Below are 20,461 nucleotides of genomic sequence, written 5' to 3'. Positions count from 1 at the left end.
GACTGTTTTGATGATGTGCACAATACCTAATTGGTTTAACTAGCTCTGGTCCAGGGCATTAGTGTGGCTTGCTAACACTGAGCATTCAACAAAGGTCCACAAACACCCTGGAACAGAGCTAAGTGTATCCTACTTCCCAGTCTGTGTCCATGGAATCCAGTAATGTGTGCTGATGTTTAGTAAAAGTGTGTGTATGTGACGTGTGTGTGCTGAGGCTTGTGAATGTTACTTCATCCACACACACAGGGGATGTAAAGGAAGGCAAGGAATGAGGAGGCAGATGGTGCAGACAGATTTGTCCTACTCTACTCTGCTCTAGTGTACTTGACTCTACTCTTCTATACTCTACTGTAGTTTACTCTACTCTACTCTGCTCTGCTCTACTCTACTCTTCTCTACTCTACTGTAGTTTACTCTACTCTAGTTTACTCTACTCTACTCTGCTGTAGTTTACTCTACTCTAGTTTACTCTACTCTGCTCTACTCTGCTCTAGTGAACTTGACTCTACTCTTCTATACTCTACTGTAGTTTACTCTACTCTGCTCTACTCTGCTCTAGTGTACTTGACTCTACTCTTCTATACTCTACTGTAGTTTACTCTACTCTACTCTGCTCTGCTCTGCTCTACTCTACTCTACTGTAGTCTACTCTACTCTACTGTAGTTTACTCTACTCTACTGTAGTTTACTCTACTCTACTCTAGTTTACTCTACTCTGCTCTACTCTGCTCTAGTGTGCTTGACTCTACTCTTCTATACTCTACTGTAGTTTACTCTACTCTACTCTGCTCTGCTCTACTCTACTCTACTCTACTCTACTCTACTCTACTCTACTCTACTCTACTGTAGTTTACGCTACTCTAGTTTACTCTACTCTACTCTGCTCTACTCTACTCTGCTCTACTCTACTCTACTCTAGTTTACTCTACTCTAGTTTACTCTACTCTACTCTGCTCTACCCTAGTCTACTCTACTCTACTGTAGTTTACTCTACTCTACTGTAGTTTACTCTACTCTACTCTAGTTTACTCTACTCTGCTCTAGTGTACTTGACTCTACTCTTCTATACTCTACTGTAGTTTACTCTACTCTACTCTGCTCTACTCTACTCTGCTCTACTCTACTCTAGTTTACTCTACTTTACTCTAGTTTACTATACTCTAGTTTACTCTACTCTGCTCTGCTCTACCCTAGTTTACTCTACTCTACTGTAGTTTACTCTACTCTACCCTAGTTTACTCTACTCTACTGTAGTTTACTCTACTCTACTGTAGTTTACTCTACTCTGCTCTGCTCTACTCTACTCTACTCTAGTTTACTCTACTCTACTCTGCTCTACTCTACTCTAGTTTACTCTACTCTGCTCTGCTCTACTCTACTATACTCTAGTTTACTCTACTCTACTCTGCTCTACTCTGCTATACTCTAGTTTACTCTAGTCAGGTCTTCATATTTTATGCTGCTTCTTAGCCCCAGCAGACCAGAAGAAGATAGAACAGGAGAACTTCTGTAAGAATAACTGGCTAAAGCGGAGTTGTGAATGAACACTCTGACGAAGTGACACATTCAAATTGCACATGTATGCATTCATATTATCAATAGACAATGATGCACAAATAGATGGGTAACATCCTCATAACGTTCAAAGGTTCATCTTTATTGGATGCTGGGCTCCCGAACCAATGTTGCAGTTGCCAACTACTCATATCTGGAGGGCCACGTATGACTCTCCATCTGGTGCCATCCTGCCATCTGTCCTTTCCTCGTCCCCATTTAACTGAGGCGGGGGGCACAGACACTATCTTCTCACAGCCAGCTAGTCCATTGACTCCACTCCGTAACTAGTATGGTTCTCTCAATAGGCTGAGGTATTTTAGTCTCAGGTGGGTAATTGGAGTGCTTTAGTCTGCATTGATCCAGAAACCAGTTACACTACTGCACCCACGCTCTACTACACCCACAAATCAAACAAATCAAAATGTATTTGTTACATGCGTCGAATACAATGGATGTGAAATGCTTGCCTTTGAGCCTTCCTCAACAATGCAGAGTTTAAAAAATGTTCGATAAATAGTAGGCAAGCGGAATAAAATACACAACAATGGAGCTATATACAGGGATCTGGTATCAGATCAATGTGGAACTATATACAGGGAGTACCAGTACCAGATCAATGTGCAGAGGTGTGAGGTATTTGAGGTAGATACTGTATGTAAATGAAGGCAGGGTAAAGTGAATAGAAATCAGGATAGATAATAATAATAATACGAGTAAGAATAAAGAACAGAGTAGCAGCAGCATATGAGTGTGTGTGTGTGTGTGTGCACTATATATACAAAACTATGTGGACACCCCTTCAAATGACTGAAATACAGACACACTCATTGCTGACAGGTGTATAAAATCAAGAACACAGCCATGCAATCTCCATAGACAAACATTGGTAGTAGAATGGCCTTACTGAAGAGCTCAGTGACTTTCAACGTGGCACCGTCTTAGGATGCACCTTTCCAACAGTTCGTCAAATTTCTGCTCAGCTCGAGCTGCCCCAGTCAACTGTAAGTGCTGTTATTGTGAAGTGGAAACGTCTAGGAGCGACAACAGCTAAACTGTGAAGTGGTAGGCCACACAAGCTCACAGAACGGGAACGCCGAGTGCTGAAGCACGTAAAGCGACAAAATCCTCTGCCCTCAGTTGCAACACTCACTACAGCGTTCAAAACTGCTTCTGTAAGAAATGTCAGCAGAAGAACTGTTCGTCGGGAGCTTCATGAAATGGGTTTCCATGGCCGAGCAGCCACACACAAGCCTGAGATTACCATGCGCAATACCAAGTGTCGGCTGGAGTACTGTAAAGCTAGCCGCCATTGGACTCTAGAGCAGTGGTAATACTTTCTATGGAGTGATGGATCACACTTCACCATCTGGCAGTTAACAGATTAATCTGTGTTTGACGGATGCCAGGAGAATGCTACCTGCCCGAATGCATAGTGCCGACTGTAAAGTTTGGTGGAGGGGGAATAATGGTCTGGGGCTGTTTTTCTTGGTTCGAGCCAGGCACCTTAGTTCCAGTGAAGGGAACTCTACACCATACAATGACATTCTAGGTGATTCTGTGCTTCCAACTTTGTTGCAACAGTTTGGGGAAGTCCCTTTCCTGTTTCAGCATGACAATGCCCCCATGCACAAAGTGAGGTCCATACAGATATGGTTTGTCAAGATTGTTGTAGAAGAACTTGAACTGGCCTTCACAAAGCCCTGACCTCAACCCCATTGAACATCTTTGGGGTGAATTGAAACTCCGACTGTGAGCCAGGCCTAATCGCTCAACATCAGTGCCCGACCTCACTAATGCTCTTGTGGCTGAATGGAAACAAGTCCCCACAGCAATATTCCAACATCTAGTGGAAAGCCTTCCCAGAAGAGTGGAAGCTGTCATAGGTTCCAAGATGGCGTAGCAGTCGGACGTGTGTGTTTGTCTCTGTCTTATCCTGTGTCTTATCCCATGTAAATAGCCGGTCTTTTTCATATATATCTTAATCTCACTTTTCTATGAACTAAATATATTTTGCTGCAACCCGCCTCACCCAATGTGGTAGGGATCTGCTATTTTTATTCCTTATAACTGGAACTTCCATCAGGAGCTAGCCAGCTAACTAGCTACTAGTCTTTGTTAGCCACGGATAGCGGTCTTCACCTTTTTCTCGGTCACCAGCCAGCCTTAACTCGGATAATACCTGCCAGTCTGCACAGCGCGATGTCAACCCAGAGCATATTGGACTGCTTCTCTCATCATCGGATTCCTGTCGCTGCGGTTCATTACACCGGATCATCGCAGCTAGCTAGCTGCAAATGAGTGGCTACTGTTAGCTAACGCTTCTGTCCCGAAGGAAGCACCAGCTATCCTTGAGCTAGCCTCGAGCTAGGCCCATATACCAGCTAATTCTAGGGCTACAATACCTCCTTTGCCAATTGTCCTGGACCCTTTATTGTCGTCAAGGAGCTCCGCCGATCCATCACGACTGGACTGCCGACGTGATCGCCCAATGTGGTCTCAATAGGATATTCTGTTACGATGTCGCCGAAGAACCATCTACTAGCCCCGGCCCGCTAGCTTTTCGGAACGCTGTGTCCCCTGCTCGCCTAGAGAAGTAGTGACTAGTGAACGACACCCCGACTCTGCTCTTTTGACCCTATGATCACTCGGCTACACAGCTGATGCCCCCTGGACTGTTTTAATAACACGGTACCTCATTTTGTTTACCTGTCGGCACCAGCCTCGAACTCAGGCCCTGAATGTACCTAACTGACCCGCTCTGCACATTCCTCTCTCATCGTTACTCAATGCCTAGGTTTACCTTCACTGTACTCACATCCTACCATACCATTGTCTGTACATTATGCCCTTAATCTATTCTACCACACCCAGAAATCTGCTCCTTTTATTCTCTGTTCCCAATGCACTAGACGACCAGCTCTTATAGACTTTAGCCGTACCCTCATCCTACTCCTGCTCTATTCCTCTGGTGATGTAGAGGTTAACCCAGGCCCTTTAGCCCCCAGTTATACTCCTATTTCCCAGGCGCTCTCATTTTTTGACTTCTGTAAAAGTAAAAGCCTTGGTTTCATGCATGCTAACATCAGAAGCCTCCTCCCTAAGTTTATTTTATTCACTGTTTTAGCACACTCCGCCAACCCTGATGTCCTAGCCATATCTGAATCCTGGCTTAGGATTTTCCACCAACATAGAACTGCCAAAGGGGGCAGAGTTGCAATCTACTGCAGAGATAGTCTGCAGAGTTCTGTCATGCTACCCAGGTCTGTGCCCAAACAGTTCGAGCTTCTACTCCAGACTTGACTGCCCTTGACCAGCACAAAAACATCCTGTGACATACTGCGTTAGCATCGAATAGCTCCTGCGATATGAAACTTTTCAGGGAAGTTAGGAACTAATATACGCAGGCAGCTAAGAAAGCAAAGGCTAGCTTTTTCAAACTGAAATGTGCATCCTGTAGCACAAACTTCAAAAAGTTCTGGGACAATGTAAAGCCCATGGAGAATAAGAGCACCTCCTCCCAGCTGCCCACTGCACTGAGGCTAGGAAACACTGTCACCACCGATAAATCTACGATAATTGAGAATTTCAATAAGCAATTTTCTATGGCTGGCCATGCTTTCCACCTGGCTACCCCTACCTCGGTCAACAGCTCTGCACCCCCCACAGCAACTTGCCCAAGCCTCCCCACCTATCCTTCACCCAAATTCAGGTAGCTGATGTTCTGAAAGAGCTGCAAAATCTGGACCCCTACAAATCAGCTGGGCTAGACAATCTGGACCCTCTCTAAAAATGATCTGCCGCAATTGTTGCGAACCCTTTTACTAGCCTGTTCAACCTCTCTTTCGTATCGTCTGAGATCCCTAAAGAGGAAAGCTGCCGCGGTCATCCCCCTCTTCAAAGGGGGAGACACTCTAGACCCAAACTGTTACAGACCTACAGAAAGTATTCGTCCCCCTTGAACTTTGCGACCTTTTGCCACATTTCAGGCTTCAAACATAAAGATATAAAACTGTATTTATTTGTGAAGAATCAACAACAAGTGGAACGACATTTATTGGATATTTCAAACTTTTTTAACAAATCAAAAACTGAAAAATTTGGCGTGCAAAATTATTCAGCCCCCTTAAGTTAATACTTTGTAGCGCCACCTTTTGCTGCGATTACAGCTGTAAGTCGCTTGGGGTATGTCTCTATCAGTTTTGCACATCGAGAGACTGAAAATGTTTCCCATTCCTCCTTGCAAAACAGCTCGAGCTCAGTGAGGTTGGATGGAGAGCATTTGTGAACAGCAGTTTTCAGTTCTTTCCACAGTTTCTCGATTGGATTCAGGTCTGGACTTTGACTTGGCCATTCTAACACCTGGATATGTTTATTTTTGAACCATTCCATTGTAGATTTTGCTTTATGTTTTGGATCATTATCTTGTTGGAAGACAAATCTCCGTCCCAGTCTCAGATCTTTTGCAGACTCCATCAGGTTTTCTTCCAGAATGGTCCTGTATTTGGCTCCATCCATCTTCCCATCAATTTTAACCATCTTCCCTGTCCCTGCTGAAGAAAAGCAGGCCCAAACCATGATGCTGCCACCACCATGTTTGACAGTGGGGATGGTGTGTTCAGCTGTGTTGCTTTTACGCCAAACATAACGTTTTGCATTGTTGCCAAAAAGTTCAATTTTGGTTTCATCTGACCAGAGCACCTTCTTCCACATGTTTGGTGTGTCTCCCAGGTGGCTTGTGGCAAACTTTAAACGACACTTTTTATGGATATCTTTAAGAAATGGCTTTCTTCTTGCCACTCTTCCATAAAGGCCAGATTTGTCTGATTGTTGTCCTATGGACAGAGTCTCCCACCTCAGCTGTAGATCTCTGCAGTTCATCCAGAGTGATCATGGGCCTCTTGGCTGCATCTCTGATCAGTCTTCTCCTTGTATGAGCTGAAAGTTTAGAGGGACGGCCAGGTCTTGGTAGATTTGCAGTGGTCTGATACTCCTTCCATTTCAATATTATCGCTTGCAAAGTGCTCCTTGGGATGTTTAAAGCTTGGGAAATCTTTTTGTATCCAAATCCGGTTTTAAACTTCTTCACAACAGTTTCTCGGACCTGCCTGGTGTGTTCCTTGTTCTTCATGATGCTCTCTGCGCTTTTGACGGACCTCTGAGACTATCACAGTGCAGGTGCATTTATACGGAGACTTGATTACACACAGGTGGACTGTATTTATCATCATTAGTCATTTAGGTCAACATTGGATCATTCAGAGATCCTCACTGAACTTCTGGAGAGAGTTTGCTGCACTGAAAGTAAAGGGGCTGAATAATTTTGCACGCCCAATTTTTCAGTTTTTGATTTGTTAAAAAAGTTTGAAATATCCAATAAATGTCGTTCCACTTCATGATTGTGTCCCACTTGTTGTTGATTCTTCACACAAAAATACAGTTTTATATCTTTATGTTTGAAGCCTGAAATGTGGCAAAAGGTCGCAAAGTTCAAGGGGGCCGAATACTTTCGCAAGGCACTGTGTATCTATCCTGCCCTGCTTTTCTAAAGTCTTCGAAAGCCAAGTTAACAAACAGATCACCGACCATTTCGAATCCCACCGTATCTTCTCTGCTATGCAATCTGGTTTCTAAGCTGGTCATGGGTGCACCTCAGCCATGCTCAAGGTCCTAAACAATATCATAACCGCCATCGATAAAAGACAACACTGTGCAGCCGTCTTCATCGCCCTGGCCATGGCTTTTGACTCTGTCAATCACCGCATTCTTATCGGCAGACTCAACAGCCTTGGTTCTCAAATGACTGCCTCGCCTGGTTCACCAACTACTTCTCAGAGTTTAGTGTGTCAAATCGGAGGGCCTGTTGTCCGGATGGGGGTGACACAGGGTTCAGTTCTCGGGCCGACTCTTTTCTCTGTATACATCAATTATGTCGCTCTTGCTGCTGGTGAGTCTCTGATCCACCTCTACGCAGATGACACCATTCTGTATACTTCTGGCCCTTCTTTGGACATTGTGTTAACAAACCTCCAGACAAGCTTCAATGCCATACAACTCTCCTTCCGTGGCCTCCAACTGCTCTTACAGTTTTTTCCAACTGCTTACACACAAAATCTTTTCATGTCACACGATTTTTGAAACCTCTCACTTAAAGTGCATAACTACACACCAAATATCCAAAACCATAAGCTATTTCTCAGCCTTTGACTCAGTTGTCAATTGCATAAAACACTTTTTTCAAAACACTACACACAATTCTCTACCTAAAACACAAAAATCTAACAGGAAGGGACTTGCTTTCCTTTTCCAAACACAACCAATCAAAATGCTACACTTATTCACCACACACACTCCTCACATGTGCAAACATGTGCAAACACTAATAGCTTAACTGATCACTAACCAATCACTCCTTTACTGTAGTATAGGCCTATAAATAGGTCAGATTACCTGTTTTGAACAATGGATGCCAACAATGGACAGAGAGCAAGAGGAGTAGGAGGGAGAGGAAGATGAAGAAGAGGACAAGGGCAAAGAAGAGAAGGAAGGAGAGCCATCTCTGATGAGATTAGGGCAACACTTGTTGATCATGTGATCAACCACGGTTTGACCATGAGAGAGGCTGGACTGAGAGTCCAGCCCAATTTGAGTCGATTTACAGTGGCGTCCATAATTCTAACCTTTAGAAATGAGAACAGGTATGCAACTATATAATGACTATTTTAGCATTACAGTAATGTACTGTAAAATACGTATGACTGCATAGTATTGCATAAACATTTGTAACTCTAAGCCATCCATTTACTGCACGGCATTGAATGAATAAGGTTGGTTATCATGCTGTACTTCATTTGTTTGTACATTGTTTACAGTTCCTATGCTGAACACATACTGTGTTTGAATTCGGTACAGAGTGGAAAGGCAAAGACATCATGGAGGACGAGGACACTTGTTTACAGATGTACAAGAGACTGCAATTATAAATATGGTTTTGGCCAACAATGCAATTAGGATTCGAGAGATAAGAGAGCATATCTTGAATAATGACACCATATTTAACAACATCAATGCTGTAAGCCTGTCGACCATACAACGCATCCTCCAACAGCACCGAGTGACGATGAAACAACTTTACAAGGTGCCATTTGAGAGAAACTCTGACAGAGTCAAGAATATGCGACATGACTTTGTAGAGGTATGTTTGCAACACTACTTCCAGTACTTCAGACCATATTTACTCATCTGTTTATCCTTTTGTTTGTTACAGAGAGTATTGGAGCTGGATGCCCATGTAATTCACCATGAATTTATTTATGTCGATGAGGTTGGCTTCAACCTCACCAAAACCAGGCGCCGTGGAAGAAATGTAATAGGACAGAGGGCATTTACCAATGTCCCTGGACAGCGTGGGGGTAATATAACTATGTGTGCTGCCATCACTCAAAACGGGGTCCTCCATCACAATGCCACACTGGGTCCGTACAACACCGGCCATATGCTCACTTTTCTGGATGCAATTTACACAATGCTTGTCCCTGATCCAGATCAGGAGCCTGCTAGATTTGTGGTTTTATGGGACAATGTTAGTTTTCACCGGGCTGTTCTGGTCCAAAACCGGTTTGCCACCCATTCACAATTTGTAGTTTTGTACCTACCCCCATATTCACCTTTTCTAAATCCCATAGAGGAATTCTTCTCAGCCTGGCGCTGGAAAGTGTATGATCGCCAACCCTATGCCCGCATGCCGCTTTTCCAGGCAATGGAGGACGCATGTGGGGACATAGAGGTTGCCTCTGTCCAAGGTTGGATACGCCACGCTAGGAGATATTTCCCTCCATGTGGGGACATAGAGGTTGCCTCTGTCCAAGGTTGGATACTGGGAGATACTTCCCTCCATGTGGGGACATAGAGGTTGTCTCTGTCCAAGGTTGGATACACCACGCTAGGAGATACTTCCCTCCATGTGGGGACATAGAGGTTGCCTCTGTCCAAGGTTGGATACTGGGAGATACTTCCCTCCATGTGGGGACATAGAGGTTGTCTCTGTCCAAGGTTGGATACACCACGCTAGGAGATACTTCCCTCCATGTGGGGACATAGAGGTTGTCTCTGTCCAAGGTTGGATACGCCATGCTAGGAGATACTTCCCTCCATGTGGGGACATAGAGGTTGCCTCTGTCCAAGGTTGGATACTGGGAGATACTTCCCTCCATGTGGGGACATAGAGGTTGTCTCTGTCCAAGGTTGGATACACCACGCTAGGAGATACTTCCCTCCATGTGGGGACATAGAGGTTGTCTCTGTCCAAGGTTGGAAACGCCACGCTAGGAGATACTTCCCTCCATGTGGGGACATAGAGGTTGTCTCTGTCCAAGGTTGGAAACGCCACGCTAGGAGATACTTCCCTCCATGTGGGGAAATAGAGGTTGTCACTGTCAAAGGTTGGATACGCCATGCTAGGAGATACTTCCCTCCATGTGGGGACATAGAGGTTGTCTCTGTCCAAGGTTGGATACGCCATGCTAGGAGATACTTCCCTCCATGTGGGGACATAGAGGTTGTCTCTGTCCAAGGTTGGAAACGCCATGCTACGAGATACTTCCCTCCATGTGGGGACATAGAAGTTGTCTCTGTCCAAGGTTGGAAACGCCACGCTAGGAGATACTTCCCTCCATGTGGGGACATAGAGGTTGTCTCTGTCCAAGGTTGGATACGCCATGCTAGGAGATACTTCCCTCCATGTGGGGACATAGAGGTCGTCTCTGTCCAAGGTTGGATACGCCATGCTGGGAGATACTTCCCTCCATGTGGGGACATAGAGGTTGTCTCTCTCCAAGGTTGGAAACGCCACGCTAGGAGATACTTCCCTCCATGTGGGGACATAGAGGTTGTCTCTGTCCAAGGTTGGATACTGGGAGATACTTCCCTCCATGTGGGGACATAGAGGTTGTCTCTGTCCAAGGTTGGATACGCCACGCTAGGAGATACTTCCCTCCATGTGGGGACATAGAGGTTACCTCTGTCCAAGGTTGGATACGCCACGCTAGGAGATACTTCCCTCCATGTTTGGCAAGAGAAAGCGTATCTTGTGATGTGGACGAAGTATTGTGGCCAGACCCAGGACAGAGAAGAGATGAAGGGTAGCTTAGCACTGGTGACTGCCCCCCCCCCCCCTCCCCTACCAATTCCTGGACTGTCACACACACAATTGTGTTCTTTACTGTATTCTAAAGAATATACTTTTGGTTTACATATGTTTATGGTTTTGTTGTATGCTACTGTATACAACAGTAATGTTTGGCCGAATAAATATTTTCTGTTTTTACATTGCATTGGTGTTTACAGTGTACTTGTTACCCCTCTCAGCAAATTACTTTCACTGTAGAACATTGTATTGAAATGTAGATATAAGCCTATGAAAGACCAAAGAGCTTTAGATTTAGAACAACAGTGTTTACATGGTATATCCAAAAATTTACTATTATGAAAGCAGTGTTTGCCATTTGATGCAAATGCTTCATTCTGACATGTGTTTATGGCATTTTGAATGCAGTGTTACATTTTGAAGGAGATGTGAGGCATTTTGCATTTTGTGTGTGCAGTTTGGGGAATTGTGTGTAGAGTTTTGAAAAAAAGGAGATAGTTTTGAAAATGTGTGTAAGCAGTTGGAAAAAACTGTAAATGCAAGTAAAACTAAATGCATGCTCTTCAACCGATTGCTGCCCGCACCCTTCCGCCCGTCTAGCATCACTACTCTGGTCGGTTCTGACTTAGAATATGTGGACAACTACAAATACCTAGGTGTCTGGTTAGACTGTAAACTCTCCTTCCAGACCCACATTAAGCATCTCCAATCCAAAATTAAATATTGAATCGGCTTCCTATTTCGCAACAAAGCATCCTTCGCTCATACTGCCAAACATACCCTCATAAAACTGACTATCCTACAAATCCTTGACTTCGGCGATGCCATTTACGAAATAGCCTCCAGCACTCTACTCAGCAAATTGGATGTAGTCTATCACAGTGCCATCCCTTTTGTCACCAAAGCCCCATATACCACCCACCACTGCGACCTGTATGCTCTCGTTGCCTGGCCCTCGCTTCGTATTCGTTGCCAAACCCACTGGCTCCAGGTCATCTATAAGTCTTTGCTAGGTAAAGCCCCGACTTATCTCAGCTCACTGGTCACCATAGCAGCACCCACCCGTAGCATGCGCTCTAGCAGATATATTTCGCTGATCATTCCCAAAGCCTCCTTTGGCCGCCTTTCCTTCCAGTTCTCTGCTGCCAGTGACTGGAACGGATTTGCAGTCTGCTGGAGTCTATACAGCTGGAATCTATATATCCCTCACTAACTTTAAGCATCAGCTGTCACAGCAGCTTACCGACCATTGCACCTGTACACAGCCCGTCTGTAAATAGCCCACCCAACTACCTCATCCACATATTGTTATACATTTTTTGTTCCTTTGCACCCCAGTATCTCTACTTGCACGTTCATCTTCTGCACATCTATCACTCCAGTGTTAATGGTAAATTGTAATTATTTCACCACTATGTCCTATTTATTGCCTTACCTCCCTAATCTTACTACATTTGCACACACTGTATATAGATGTTTCTATTGTATTATTGACTCTACGTTTGTTTATCCCATGTGCAACTCTGTGTTGTTTGTGTCGCCCTGCTTTGCTTTATCTTGGCCAGGTAGCAGTTGTAAATGAGAACTTGTTCTCAACTGGCCTACCTGGTTAAATAAAGGTGAAATAAAAACATTAAATACAAATAAAAAAGAATAGCAGCAAAGGGGGGACCAATGCCCATGATTTCTGGAATGAAATGTTCGACGAGCATTTTGGTCTTTTGGTCATGTGTGTGTGTGTACAGTATATGTGTGTGTGTGTGTGTGTGGTGTCGTTTGCGTGTGTGTGTGATGTGTTTGGGTTTTGTGTGAGAGTGTGAGTGTATTGTTTGTGCGTGTGTGTGTGTGTGTGTGTGTATATAGTGTGCATACAGTGCCTTCAGAAAGTGTTCACACCCCTGACTTATTACACATTTAGTTGTGTTTCAAAGTAGGATTAAAATAGATTTAATTGTCTTTTTTTGTCAACGATCTACACAAAATGCTGTAAATGTAAAAAACTTGAACATTTGTAAAATACCAGTATATCTTAATTAGATAATTATTCCACCCCCTGAGTCAATACATGCTAGAATACCCTTTGGCAGTGATTACAGCTGTGAATAATTCTGTGTAAGTCTCTAAGAGCTTTGCACATCTGGATTGTTAAATATTTGCACATTATAATTTCTTATTATTATTCAAGCTCTGTCTAGTTGGTTGTTGATCATTGTTTGACAGCCATTTTCAAGTCTTGACAGATTTTTGAAGCCGATTTAAGTCAAAGCTGTAACTATTCAACTCAGGAACATTCATTGTCGTATTGGTAAGCAATCTACTGTATATTTGGCCTTGTGTTTTATGTTGTTATCATGCTGAAAGGTGAATTTGGCTCCCAGTGTCTGTTGGAAATCAGAATGAAAGAGGTTTTCCTTTAGGATTTTACCCGTGCTTAGCTCTATTCCGTTTATTTTTATCCAAAACTCCCTAGTCCTTGCCAATGACAAGCACGCCAATAACATGATGCAGCCACCACCATGCTTGAAAATATCAAGAGTGGTACTCAGTGATATGTTGTGTTGTATTTGCACCAACATAACGAGTTGTATTTCAAATGAATTAATTCACCTTTAATTCACTTTTTTGCTGTTTTACTTCAGTGCCTTATTGCAAACAGGATGCATGTTCTGGAATATTTTTTATTTTGTACAGGCTTCCTTCTTCTCACTTTCATTTAGGTTAGTATTGTGGTGTAACTACAATGTTGATCCATCCTTAGTTTTCTCTTATCACAGCCATTAAACTCGGTAACTGTTTTAAAGTTACCATTGGCCTCATTGGAAAATTCTGGAGCGGTTTCCTTCATCTCCGGCAACTGAGTTATGAATGACACCTGTATCTTTGTAGTGACATTGTGGGGTGCTGTGTATGGTCTGGTGACACACAATCTAAATGTAATCCATTTAAAATTCAGGCTGTAACACAACAACATTTTAAATTCAAGGGGTGCGAATACTTTATGAAGGCACTCTATATAGTCTTGTGAGTGTGCAAAGTGTCAGTGCAAGATAGGGTCAACGCAGACCCTATCTTTCTATAGTTTGGATGGCTTAAGTCTTGGCAATTTTTCGGGACTTTCTCTGACATCGGGGTCCTGGGTGACAGGGAGCTCGGCCCCGGTGATGTATTGGGCTTTCCCTACCCTCTGTAGAGCTTTGGGTCGAAGACGGTGTATTTTCCATACTAAGCGGTGATGCAGCAAGTCAAGCTGTTCTCGATGGTGCAGCTATAGAACTTTTTGAGGATCTGAGGGCCCATGTCAAATCTTATCAGCCTCCTGAGGGGGAAAAGGAGCTGTCATGCCCTCTTCACGACTGTGTTGGTGTGTGTGGACCATGTTAAGTCCTTAGTGATGTGGACGCCAAGGAACTTGAAGCTCTCGACCTGCTCCACTAAATCCCTGTCGATGTGGATGGGGGCGTGCTCTCCCCTCTTTCTCCTCTAGTCCACAATCAACTCCTTGGTCTTACTGACGTTTGGGGGAGAGGTTGTTGTCCTGGCACCACACTGCCAAGTCTCTGACCTCCTACCTGTAGGCTGTCTAATCGCCGTTGGTGATCAGGGCTACCACCGTTGTGTCATCAGCAAACTTGATGATGGTGTTGAAGTCATGCATAGCCACACAGTCGTGGGGGAACAGGGAGTACAGGGACTAAGTACCCACCCGTGAGGGGCCCGCATGTTGAGGTTCAGCGTGGCAGAGGTGTTGTTGCCTACAAGGCTCCACCCATGGTCCCATTAAGTTTTTTGAGTGCCAAAGTGATGTGCGATTGTGGTGGGATGTAGACAGCTTTGATAATTATGGATGAGAACTCTCTTGGTAGGTAAACATGTCTGCAGCTTATAGTGAGATATTCTGTATGGATAAAGCTCTAGTTTTCCTTCACACTGGAAGCAGCGCAACAGTTGGTGTTTATGAAGAGGCACTCCCCACCCTTTTGGACTTATCTGAGGCTGATGTTGTCCGATCGTGCCACTGAGTTCTATGATCATAGATTGAGCCAGCCAAGTTTCTGAAATGCATATAATATTGCAGTTTTTCAAGTCTCTCTGATAGGAGACTCTTGAATGATCTTATTCTCAAGTGACTGAACATTTTCCCATAAAACGGAGGGAAGTGCCGGTGGATTTTCTCTTCGTCACAGTCTCACCAGGATGCCAGCCCATTTATCGCATATACACCTGCAGCGGTTTGGTAGCCCATGAAACAAAGGAATAACGTCCGGTGTGAACAAAGGAACAGCTGTGTTGGAGTTGAAGTCAGATTAAAAATAGTCTGGGTAGCCATTTGATTAGATGTTCAGGAGTCTTATGGCTTGAGGGTAGAAGCTGTTTAGAAGCCTCTTGGACCTAGACTTGGTGTTCCGGTACCGCTTGCCATGCGGTAGAAGAGAGAACAGTCTATGCCTAGGGTAGCTGGAGTCTTTGACAATTTTAGGGCCTTCCTCTGACACCGCCTGGTATAGAGGTCCTGGATGGCAGGAGGCCCTGGCCGTGCAGTCATGAGTGAACAGGGAGTACAGGGGGGGACTGAGCACGCACCCCTGAGGGGCCCCTGTGTTGAGGATCAGCATGGCGGATGTGTTGTTACCTACCCTTATCACATAGGTGGTGTTCCTTTTGTCCAGTTGGGAAAGGACAGTGTGGAGTGCAATAGAGATCGCATCATCTGCGGATCTGTTAGGGCGGTATGTATATTGGAGTGGGTCTAGGGTTTCAGGGATAATGGTGTTGATGTGAGCCATGACCAGCCTTTTCGAAGCACTTCATGGCTACAGACGTAAGTACTACCGGTCGGTAGACATTTAAGATTTTTGTGCGTATTGAACATTTCTGTGATCTTTTATTTCAGCTCATGAAACATGGAACAAACACTTTACGTGTTTATATTTTGTTCAGTATACTTCTGTACAAAAAAAAGAAACATTTTTTTTTTCACTAAATAGCAAGTCAGAACTCTTAAGATGTCGGCCTTCTCCGTCAGTGCCATCTTTTGTACGCTCTACTACACTACTGCACCCACGCTCTAGTACAAAAAGTGGGTCCTAGCAGTGGCTGCTATACTTTGATGTATCTCTAGCCTAGCAAGCTACTTTGCACATTTCAACTCTCTGAGACTTCAAAAACACTGACTAGGGAGCAGTGATTCCTCCAGGGGACAAGAGTGTGTGTCATATCTCTCTTCTTTCCCGAAAGCTAGAAATATCATTTAAACAACATCCTCATCCCCTGCAGCGGTTGGTTCCCAAATCCAGCAACAGTGTAGTGCACTCACCGTGATGTGAACCCTGGGCATATACTGCAGGGATTATCGTGTTGTATCTAGACTCTGCAGCGGTTGGTTCCCAAATCCAGCAACAGTGTAGTGCACACTCACCGTGATGTGAACCCTGGGCATATACTGCAGGGATTATCGTGTTGTATCTAGACCCTGTTTCTAGATGCTGTAGCAACACTTGCATTTCCTATGCAGGGAGAGCTGTTTGGGGTTTTTGTGGCTCTTTGCATAAATCCACAAAATCTCTCCTCAAGTGTGATTACACAGTTGGCATACAGTACAAGGTAAAGCACCAATTTAATTAGGGGACTCAGAGGATGGAAGCACGGGACGAGACAGTACTATAGTAGTACAATATATTTAGTTAAGACTTGATGAAAGATGATATACAGTGCCTTCAGAAAGTATTCATACACCTTGACTTATTCCACCTTTTGTTGTGTTACAGCCTGAATTCAAAATCAATTAAAATAAATTCTCACCCATCTACACACAATGCCCCATAATGACAAAGTGAAAGAAAGTGAAAGAAAGTCTAATTAAATTCAGAAATATCTGGCACCAAACCTGGCACCATCCCTATGTTGAAGCATGGTGGTGGCAGGATCATGCTATGGGGATGTTTTCAGCAAATTAACAGACTTCTGCACTCACATGGTTTTCGTGACGTTGTCAGCTAACCCGTCTATATGAGCCTCATTATCTAGGCTTCTCCTCTAGCAAAGAAACAAGCATGAATTCACTTACTGTACTTGGATAGTTTAATGACTTTAGCATCTTCAAGCCCTCTCCCCCCTTTAGAGAATTGAGCCCTCTTGAATTAGTGAGCAAGTGTGCATAGCCAAAGCGACGACAGGCTCTCCACGTTTCAACTGAGCCATCTTCATTCGCAGGGCAACTTAATTTGGGTTTTTTCCCCTTCCAATTTCTATTTCATTTTCCTGGGGAATAGAAACACTGACAAGACATTTCACTGAAATATTTAGCGATGCGTGAAACTCAAATGACATTTCTGTAAGACATGGCATCTGTTTTCAGCGGTGGAATAAGCTCATTTGGTGTAATATGGTCTTAGTTTGTGGCTTGACGGTTTTTGTTAGGGATATTAAAGGCTGTCCTGCTCCTCTTCCGCAGAGCTTAGCCATGCAGCCGGTTTAAAATGCCCTGCAAACTGATGTGATGAAGGGTGTATATAGTCTCTTGGCCTAGAATCGTGAGGCAGAGCGGGGCCTGAAATAGTCTCAGCTAAACTCTCCAAGGTGCCGTCGACCTTGATTTGAAATACCACTATGTGTGTGTGTAAGCAGCAGCAGACAGTCACTTAATACTGACAAACCACCTCCAGGTTATGTAGAGACAGGTTACTCACAGACACAGACAAGTGGAGGGGTTGGGCCAACATGATCAAAACCCGGCGGACAGCGGAGGAAGACAAAATGAGAAAAATGTCAGTGTCAAGGCGATGGTTAGGTGTCTGGGGGACTGGGGGAGGACGATGACAGACAGAGAGAGAGGCCAGACATACCAAAAGAGCCTGTAGATCTGTCCTCCATCGTCCACACCTCACTCACACTCCCTCTCTCCATCTCTCCCACTCTTTCTCCATCTCTCCCACTCTTTCTCCATCTCTTTCCAACTCTCTCCTCCTCCGCCTCTTTCTTTCTTTCTTTCTTTCTTTCTTTCTTTCTTTCTTTCTTTCTTTCTTTCTTTCTTTCTTTCTTTCTTTCTTTCTTTCTTTCTTTCTTTCTTTCTTTCTTTCTTCCCTCCCTCCCTCCCTCCCTCCCTCCCTCCCTCCCTCCCTCCCTCCCTCCCTCCCTCCCTCCCTCCCTCCCATCTTCTCATCCATCCATCAACCATGGGAGGCTTATGGGATTGTGGGCGTGCGTTGGACCGAGATGATTCCTCTCAATAGCAGCCTTTCATGCTGTTTGTCAACAGCCAACAGTGCCCATGGGAACAGAGGTGTGTAGTGCTCAGAAATCAAGGAGGATCAAGGCACTCTTCATGATATTAAAATGCCTTTATTGCAGTGGCGTGTTGTTCAATAGAACAGATTCTAAAAAGCCGCTGACGTGTTTTGGCGTCATAGCCTTTATCAGGGAGACAGTGATGAAGGATGATGCTCAAATTGTCTCCTCAGACATTTCATATTAATATCCCATAAATATGTATTTTCCCACATACTGTACCCCTCCCTACACACACACATGCATGCAGACACGCACACACACACACCTCTTAAACCTCTCTCTCTCTCTCTCTCTCTCTCTCTCTCTCTCCCTCTCTCTCTCTCTCTCTCTCTCTCTCTCTCTCTCTCTCTCTCCTCTCTCTCTCCCCTCTCTCTCTCTCCTCTCTCTCTCTCTCTCTCTGCAGGTCAGGACCGCACTGAGACGGGGCTGATTAAGCGTTTCCGTGGTGATGGCGTGCGCTACAAGGCAAAGCTGATCGGGACTGATGAGGTGACAGCGGCACGCGGGGACAAGCTGTGCCAGGACTCCATGATGAAGCTCAAGGTATGTCTGTGTGTGTCTGAGGAGAGGGGGTGGTATTCAGGTGTAGAAGAAGAAGTGAATTCAGCCATCTCTATTGATGCGTCTTTGCAGGAGCCAGATGCATCTACAGAAGAGAGAATATGGATGGTTTTATTATGTCTCTTCAACCATGCTGGAGACATAGTAGCATTACCGTACAGCCAGCAGGCAAAGCCATTTCCTGCTCTGATCTTCTCATATCAGATGTAGTTGCTCCACATGTCCAATAACACAACAGCAGGAGTTTTGTAGATCCATGCTGTGACATTTGAACAGTGACCTGCCTATGACTCCCATATCCAGCAGTCACTGCCAGTTACAGTCAATGTTCTCAGGTCAATACAGTCATTGTATTATATAGACAGGCAGAAGAGGGGGACAGAGGGATGGAATAGAAGAGGGGGATGGAGGGATGAAATAGAAGAGGGGGATGGAGGGATGAAATAGAGGAGGGCGATAGAGGCATGGAATAGAAGAGGGGGATAGAGGGATGGAATAGAAGAGGGAGATGGAGGGATGGAATAGAAGAGGGAGATGGAGGGATAGAATAGAAGAGGGAGACAGAGGGATGGAATAGGGGAGGGGGATGGAGGGATGGAATAGAAGAGGGGGATAGAGGGATGGAATAGAAGAGGGAGATGGAGGGATGGAATAGAAGAGGGAGATGGAGGGATGGAATAGAAGAGGGAGATGGAGGGATGGAATAGAAGATGGAGATGGAGGGATGGAATAGAAGAGGGAGATAGAGGGATGGAATAGAAGATGGAGATAGAGGGATGGAATAGAAGAGGGTGATGGAGGGATGTAATAGAAGAGGGGGATGGAGGGATGGAATAGAAGAGGGGAATGGAGGGATGAATAGAAGAGGGGGATGGAGGGATGGAATAGAAGATGGAGATAGAGGGATGGAATAGAAGAGGGGGATGGAGGGATGGAGATAGAGGGATGGAATAGAAGAGGGCGATGGAGGGATGGAATAGAAGAGGGGGATGGAGGGATGGAATAGAAGATGGAGATAGAGGGATGGAATAGAAGAGGGCGATGGAGGGATGGAATAGAGGAGGGGGATGGAGGGATGAAATAGAGGAGGGGGATAGAGGGATGGAATAGAGGAGGGGGATGGAGGGATGGAAGAGAAGAGGGGGATAGAGGGATGGAATAGAAGAGGGCGATAGAGGGATGGAATAGAAGATGGAGATAGAGGGATGGAATAGAAGATGGAGATAGAGGGATGGAATAGAAGAGGGGGATGGAGGGATGGAATAGAAGAGGGGGATAGAGGGATGGAATAGAGGAGGGGGATGGAGGGATGAAATAGAGGAGGGGGATAGAGGGATGGAATAGAAGATGGAGATAGAGGGATGGAATAGAAGAGGGCGATAGAGGGATGGAATAGAAGATGGAGATAGAGGGATGGAATAGAAGATGGAGATAGAGGGATGAAATAGAAGAGGGGGATGGAGGGATGGAATAGAAGATGGAGATAGAGGGATGGAATAGAAGAGGGGGATGGAGGGATGAAATAGAGGAGGGAGATGGAGGGATGGAATAGAAGAGGGGGATGGAGGGATGGAATAGAAGATGGAGATAGAGGGATGGAAAAGAAGAGGGGGATGGAGGGATGGAGATAGAGGGATGGAATAGAAGAGGGCGATGGAGGGATGGAATAGAAGAGGGGGATGGAGGGATGGAATAGAAGATGGAGATAGAGGGATGGAATAGAAGTGGGGGATGGAGGGATGGAGATAGAGGGATGGAATAGAAGAGGGCGATGGAGGGATGGAATAGAAGAGGGGGATGGAGGGATGGAATAGAAGATGGAGATAGAGGGATGGAATAGAAGAGGGGGATGGAGGGATGAAATGGAGGAGGGCGATCGAGGGATGGAATAGAAGAGGGCGATGGAGGGATGGA

At 44.9% G+C, this 20,461-nt stretch overlaps 1 protein-coding gene across 2 annotated transcripts in view; it reads left to right on the top strand.

The window, feature by feature from the left end:
- Positions 1 to 20,461, top strand: part of LOC110530980 (disabled homolog 1) — a 73,167-nt gene that overhangs the window by 31,406 nt on the left and 21,300 nt on the right. For both annotated transcript variants that reach the window (XM_036986176.2, XM_090182591.1), the window contains exon 3: positions 18,390 to 18,529. In XM_036986176.2, coding sequence (XP_036842071.2) covers positions 18,390 to 18,529 — 140 coding nt within the window. The remainder of the gene's footprint in view (positions 1 to 18,389; positions 18,530 to 20,461) is intronic.

Source organism: Oncorhynchus mykiss, chromosome 8, assembly GCF_057628025.1.
Source record: "Oncorhynchus mykiss isolate SJ-2025 chromosome 8, ASM5762802v1, whole genome shotgun sequence".
NCBI classification, from domain to species: Eukaryota; Metazoa; Chordata; class Actinopteri; order Salmoniformes; family Salmonidae; genus Oncorhynchus; species Oncorhynchus mykiss.
This window is presented reverse-complemented; position numbering and strand designations above follow the sequence as displayed.